The sequence below is a fragment of the Antrostomus carolinensis genome, unplaced genomic scaffold (genome assembly GCF_000700745.2).
Source record: "Antrostomus carolinensis isolate BGI_N321 unplaced genomic scaffold, ASM70074v2 scaffold17230, whole genome shotgun sequence".
Classification (NCBI taxonomy): Eukaryota; Metazoa; Chordata; class Aves; order Caprimulgiformes; family Caprimulgidae; genus Antrostomus; species Antrostomus carolinensis.
In genome coordinates this window covers 46371-53431 of record NW_010287975.1, presented here as the reverse complement: position 1 = coordinate 53431, position 7061 = coordinate 46371, and the positions used below count along the sequence as shown (strand labels likewise).

At 45.1% G+C, this 7061-nt stretch overlaps 1 protein-coding gene across 1 annotated transcript in view; it reads left to right on the top strand.

Moving 5' to 3' along the window:
• Positions 1-5053: 5053 nt before the first annotated feature.
• Positions 5054-7061, top strand: part of LOC104522762 (chondroitin sulfate synthase 1) — a gene marked incomplete at its 5' end in the record, with an annotated part of 28324 nt that continues 26316 nt past the window's right edge. Inside the window, one exon of the mRNA XM_010165140.1 lies at positions 5054-5549. Within this exon, the coding sequence (XP_010163442.1) occupies positions 5054-5549 (496 nt within the window). The remainder of the gene's footprint in view (positions 5550-7061) is intronic.

Genomic DNA, 7061 nt, shown 5'->3' with positions numbered 1-7061 from the left:
GATATCCATGGACAGAAAACTGGCATCGCTTTAAATTGGAGGAGTTTAATTCAGACAACTCTATAAGGAGCTGTGGAAGCTGCTTGGGTTCTCTATTGAAGTTAGATACCAGGCTGTCCTGCAAAAAATTGAAAGGAACACTCCCTCAAAATCTGAATTCTGTAATCCACATCTCACTGACAAACTCTATTAAACCTATCTGGAAATTTTAAAAAACAGCTTGTTTTCCTGACCTCTCGTGATGATCATCTGCAGCACCACGTGCAGGAGCAGCATGCTGGTTTCCACGCTCCGTTCTGGCTAAACTGTGGTTCGTTGCTTCCCCTGTAGCAAGCGTTGTTAGAAAGATGGGACCATGAAGAACAGTTATGCAAAACTAGCTCTAATTCAACATGAAATTTAGCTGAACCGTGTATTCAAGAAATCAGTCTTTTAGGTCTGTTATCTTGCTGGGTTCTTCACAAATTACGATTTTCTTCAGGGTAGTTATACAAAACGACTGTTTCTCAAAACTTTAAATGGTTTCTCTGATCTCCTCTGAGGGAGGTTCCCAAGCTGCAGACAAAAACCAAAGAAATTTTTTTGTAATCGTCTCCAGTTTGGGTCTCTACAAAGGGAGCACTGTCTGCATAACACCACTGGCTGTGCTTCTGCCCAGTCTGCAGAGCTGAGAACAAAGCAAGGTAATACAAATAAATAATCAACACTGGAAACTGCAGAGAAAACATTCCAGATTTGTGTTTCTCCTGCTCCAAGCAATGCATTTTTAACTTCTTTATAAATGAAGAAATTACAACAACATTTGATGACTATAGTAGTGGTTGATTTTTAGAAAATACTGGGGTTTTTTAATCACTCTTTATGCACGTGGTTTTCTGTCTGGCATGGATACCTGCACCAGATGAGACAGAATCTTTGCACCCAGTTTGCTGGTGGCTTGCTGAGATTAGATACACGTAGGATGTCCCATGCACAAAAGCAATTAAGGGATGATAAAATTGACTTGTTAATCACCAATATCGGAGCAGTCCTAACTGAGGTTTCTCCTAAGGAAGCATTACTTAATTTTTCTCTGTATCTGTTTGTTTAAATTGCACTTGGATTCTCTTGTCAATGCTGCCTTCTAGTTTGTTGGAGTTATACACTCTGTGTGTTGAGAGAAACCAGGTCACCCACCCTCGTGCGTGCTTTCAGCGCTGCTCCCGGGGAAGGTAATAGAGAGCCTTGCTGTCCTGATTCCTGCACATCCTCCTGTCTCACCCAGCAGATTCAGATTACACGGAGGAGATAAGGTTGGGATCTGTCAGAGCAGTTCAGTTGCTGGGTTTTTCAATGACTGGTTCAGTACACGTATCAGTTGTATTCAGAACCTGATATTTCTCTCTGGACAGTCGAGACAGCATGAAGTTAGTTGGCTGAGGCCACCAGCGATGGCTGCAGGGGAGGTGGTCTTTGCAGGAGTAGATGCAGGAAACTGTTGGCAGAAATGATGTGACCACATTTCCTTTAAACAGCTGAGGGTGTCGGGGAGCCCTCATGGAGGGAAGGAGGGTGTCAAGTTTTGCTAAAATTATTTTCCTTTTTTTTTCTTTTTTTTTAAATATCAAACATACAATTTATTTACAGATACGATCTGCAAGTCTTATGCTGGGGAAGCCTTGACCAGGTGGGAGCTGGTGGGAGTGGTGCTGGTGGGGCCATAGGAGTAGGAAGGTGTAGAGACAAGGGCTCTGTGTCTGAGGAGCTGAAGGGGTCAGGTTGCTGCCCATAACCTGAGAGCTGACACGCTAAACTGGCCTGGAGATGGGAAGACTGGCAGGAAATGTAGCTGTTAACACACTAATCTGCAGAATCACTTGTGGCTGAGCCAGGTCTGATTCCTTGCAGTGTCAGATAAAACAAAAAAATAATTAAAAGTAGCTTTGATCAGAATTCATCCCTGCATTACCAGTCCGTGGTTCTGTTGATAACTGTGGTCTGATGTACTTAGGGTTTGTCTGTGGTCTGGCTTCGATGGCTGGGTGTAACAACACCTTTCCTGAGCAAACTGTCCTGTATTCTCTCCCCGAAAAGGGGCTGTGTGGAGCACTGAGCTGTGGCTCAGCCCTGAGGAGCAGCACAGGGTGACTCCCATTGTCTCAGCCTCTGCTGAGCAGCTCTTGCCTTGACACAAGCGCTCAGACAGTTTTTTTTTTGATGTGGGAGCGTATTTTGTCTGTCTGAGTTCAAACAAACGCTGAAAGCCACAGTCACAAATGACATGGCGAGTCTTCTCTCATCCTAGAAATTGCATCCTTGCAGGAAGTGAACAAAGGTTTAGTCAAGCTGGGCTGGGCCACGCTCAATGTGAGATCCCAAGGCTGAAGTAACGTGGTGCTGATCCAAGTTGCACACTTATCCTTGGGTTGTGGTTATCATTGGGGCATGGTCTTTCCATCTGTGTTGTGCCCCCCACGTATGCAGGGATATGTCTCTGGTTTCCTCCTGTTTTAGTATGAAACTTAAATTATGGCCCAAATCCATGGAGAGATGAGAGTCAAACTGGCTTTGAGTTGAGAGGTTTAATGCAATAGGAGGACTGGGAATCAAGTGTGCCAGGGTTTATGGATGTACACGTGTTTTGTTCCCTCTCCAGTGAATGGGAACTGTTCTCTTGACAATACTTGAGATGAGGGAACCTGGCTGAGGAGCAGGGAGTCAATTTAAACTGGGGACCAACAGAAGGGCTGGTGACATGAAAAATAGAAAAAAAAAAGAGTTGAAGACTCTGGACTCCTCAAGAGTCCAGAAAGGAGCTCAAGCTCCTTGGAGTGAGAGAAGACATCCTGCATTGTCCATAGTTTGTAATCATTAGAAAGGCAGATCTTTCAGGATATAGAGAGTAACTCTGAAAATTCATTGTTTGCTTTTGAATAAAAACAGCTAATAAGGAGAAATTTCCATAAGACTTCAGCTTCTAACTTCACCTGGTGATTTTCTAGAAAGTGTCCTGGGTCTACCTGGAGCTGTGCTGGAAACTGGTTGCAGTGGATAAGAGGAGCTGCATTTCTCAGTAGCTTCTTCTGCTTTTTCTTTCTCTGAGATTAAAATTTGAGTACCTTTAATGAAGAAGACTTTTAAGCTTAGACTGGGAGTTGGGATGGGAAGAACAATTTACCCTGTGGTCTTTTAATTTAAGAACAGATGATTTGTATGTGGAATGTGGGTGTCAGGAAAAAAACCCAAACCAGCAGAACTTCCTCAATAGTGAAAGTTCAGGTTCAGAGTGTGTCTCATTTTAAAACGGGCAGGTTTTGATGCTTTAACAGGATGTGACTTTATAGCCACCGGTACTGTGCATTAATTGCATCACTGATGATTAAAGACCTCGTCACCTCTGTTGTGAAGTCAACAGGAATGTTTCCATTGACTTCATTCTGTGCTTTCCTGGGAAGCTGGGATCTAAATTTTTCCTATGAAACACTACCCCTGGCAGTAAGAAACCCAGAAGACAAAGCTTTTAAAGTAATTGGGTGATACTCATTACATGAAGCTGAGTTACTGTGTAACTTGTGAGGTGTCAAAGCTGATGTTTAGTTAATTCGAATGAAATACCTTTTCATTAGTATTTCATTACTTATTTCCAGTGGAACTTAAGGAATAATTACTCTGAAATATTTTTACATTTCAGGCTTTATATGATAGAAAATTCTGGAGATTTTGAATTTCAGATGGTCTGTACTCCCCCAAACCTGCTCTGATTTTGGCAAGAAACCCATGTTGAGAGGCATCTGGTCAAAGTGCCAGTGATGCATTGAGGCAATACTGTGTCCTTTACCTTGATGGTGTTTTCACACTGAGCTTTGAATATCGGTTCTATTCTGAGCATTGTTGCCAAACATGATTAGAAAATATTCTCCCCCTGTACAAAAAAGGGCAAAACCTGTTTTTTTACCAATGAAAATAGTTTTCTGTGAAGGATACCTGGACTCTGCTTTTTCCCAGGTAGAATTTGAGAAAAAATGGTAGTGAAAGCTTAAAATTCATAATTTGTAGGGCAAGGCTGTAACAGTTACATGATTGAAAATCCTCCCTGGAGGAGGTTTAAGTGTTCTGCAGTCTGCCTTGAGGAATCATCCTACATCTCTTCCTGCAGTATAAGTGACCCAGTTTGCCCACGCAGATGGGTTGGATTTGGCAGAGAGGAGCATGGAAGGTGTGGAGCAGATGTCGTTGCTGTGCTGCTTAGCACAGAAAAGGCTCCTTTTTGGTGATATTCCTCTACTAAAATCCATGGTGAAGTGTACAGAAAGCTGCTGGAGGTGCTGGTAGCAGCAGGTCATCTGTTGGGATGACATGTTTTGCCCGTATCTCTTAGGACTACTTTTCTACAAGTCCTCTAATGCTGTGGGCTGACAGGTTGAGGTTGGTGTTGCTGCCATGTTCTTCTCTGGCTGTCAACAGGCAGGAGCATTTTACCTCTGTCAAAACCCTGCCTGCTTCTCCACGTAGCATCTGAAGAAGTCGCTGTTTGGTTGGTTTCCCACAGGGTGTTGATTCCTCACAAGTTCATATGAAATTTGCATCTCTTTAGTCTTTGGTCTTTGGAAGTCAGTATTCTGAATGCACATTGGAGCTTTTGGGGGGGCTCAGGGTGTTTGGGAGGCAGTTTTGATGCTGATTAACTTGCAGAGGAGCTTTGGAGGCATGAAATCCAGTTGTGTGTGAATTGCTCCACCCTGTATCTTGTGACCAATAGCTGTTAGACTGAGTGTGCTTAAGAAAGCCTGCCTGCCACTTGTGAGCTACTATTATTTCATTATTTTTCCATCAGATACAGCTGCAAGAACGATGCTCAGATGCTTGTCACGTCACGTTGTTGTGTGTTATACCAATTGCTCTGTGCACCATGTGAATGTCCTCGTTTGCGTGGGGAAAAAATAACCCTTCAAGGAGTTTAAAGAGAGAATGTGTAAAGCAGATGAGCTGTAGTTCCTTCGAGTGGTCTCTCTAGCACACTCTGCCTGCCTGGGTTTGTGTACTTAATTAGTCCTTATTGTCTTTTTCAATCTAGAACGTGGTCCAAAACCATTCCTGGCAAGGTTGAATTCTTCTCCAGCGAAGGCTCGGACACCTCTATTCCCATCCCCATCGTGCCGCTTCCAGGTGTAGATGACTCTTACCCACCCCAGAAGAAATCTTTCATGATGCTCAAATACATGCATGACCACTACTTGGACAAATACGAATGGTTTATGAGAGCTGATGATGACGTTTACATCAAAGGGGACAAACTGGAGAACTTCCTCAGGAGTTTGAACAGCAGTGAGCCCCTCTTTCTTGGGCAGACTGGCCTTGGCACCACGGAGGAGATGGGGAAGCTGGCGTTGGAACCAGGAGAGAACTTCTGCATGGGGGGACCAGGAGTGATCATGAGCCGAGAAGTCCTGCGGAGAATGGTGCCCCACATTGGCGAGTGCCTGCGGGAGATGTACACCACCCACGAGGACGTGGAAGTGGGAAGATGCGTACGGAGGTTTGCGGGAGTGCAGTGTGTCTGGTCCTATGAGGTAAGGACGAGAATGAGGGGAGGTGGAGGAGAGGGTGGGAGAGGCTGGCAGCAGAGGATTGCTGTTGTGTGGCAGCACAGCTCCTCCAGAGCTCACCTCCCTTTGCATCCTGACCACCCAACTGTACAGTTTCTCTGCTCTTTTGTTTCCTACAAGCATCACCCTGGGAGAGAGCTACACAAATACAGAAGTGCAGCGGGAAGGAGGGAAATGGAGCCTGACAGTAGGCACATTGGGGTGAGGGGAGGAACATTCATCATTCATAACACTTATTTTTATTTAGATGGAATAAGCTTAAATCAAAATGGCCGTGGGTCCCTGCAGTCTTGACTCTCCAAGCTTCTTTTATCTTCTTTAGCTGGGTATGTCATGGTGTCAGTGTGGAAAACAGATGACACAATTACCATGTTTCCTGCTGCAGCTGAAATGTGCAAGGCTGGCAGATGTTTGCCCTGATAGTGACAGTTTTTTTCCCCAAACTACAGCCCTGGCAGATGTGTCTCATGGTGGCTGGCACTGTCACCCTGTGCGTGGAGCTGCCTCCCAGCCTGCCCACAGCCAGAGTCTGCTATTGCTCAGGGGACTCGCTGGCAGCCCCATCCTGCAGACACCCACTGAGCAGGCCCTTGACGTCAGCAGAGACAAGCCACTGCTCTTAAACTGAAACCCGGGGTATGCCCACGCTGATGTGGCTGTGGATTTGACATCATGGGGAAAGAAAACAAGAGAGTCTCCATCCTGCTTGTGGCAGAGCTTCCTGCCGCCCTTCCTGCTGGATGCGGCGGCTCCTCCCAGGGGTGAGGGGAGCTTCTCCTGCCTGGGTGAGCTGGGCTCTGATGTCCGGGGTGTTTACAGACTGTCTGATTGAAAAAACCTGCTGGGCTGGGGCTGCGGTTTCTCCTCTAGCACCAGGGAAAATGCTGGTGGGTTTGTCTTAGAAATAAGGGAGAAGTTGAGAGCAGAACAGAGGGTGAAGTTTGTGTTTTTACACAAACATTTATGACTTGTACACAACATCACTTTGTACTTTTGTGAGATGTGGTAAAGAGGGAGATTCTTCTGCCCGTGTGACAGAGGAGCTGTGGTCACACATGACGACAGATACTGCTGCTGCTGACCTGCTCTTTCACTGGCCAAGACTTGGGTTAAACTTTTGACACTGATTTTTCTGCCTCCAAAAGCTGTTGCTTTGTTTCAGTTCACAGTTCAATGATGAGAAGGTCTCTGAGGAAGGGGAAAGAGGTTTCCAGCTGTAGTAATTCATTTGTATCTTTGTGCATAAGGACTTTCTGGATGAACAGTGACTCTCCACATTCCCTGCTTACAGGCCTACAACTAGTTTATGTATTGCCAGTGTCGTGTTAGCCCTTCATAAGGAGTGAGTAACTTTTTCCACAGTTTTTAGCAGCGTAAAATTTTTACTCTAGACTTCCTGAGTTGTAATAAATTTTCATGTGAATGCCTGTACCATGTGGCATTTGACAACTTACTGAATGAAGGTCAGCATTTTGG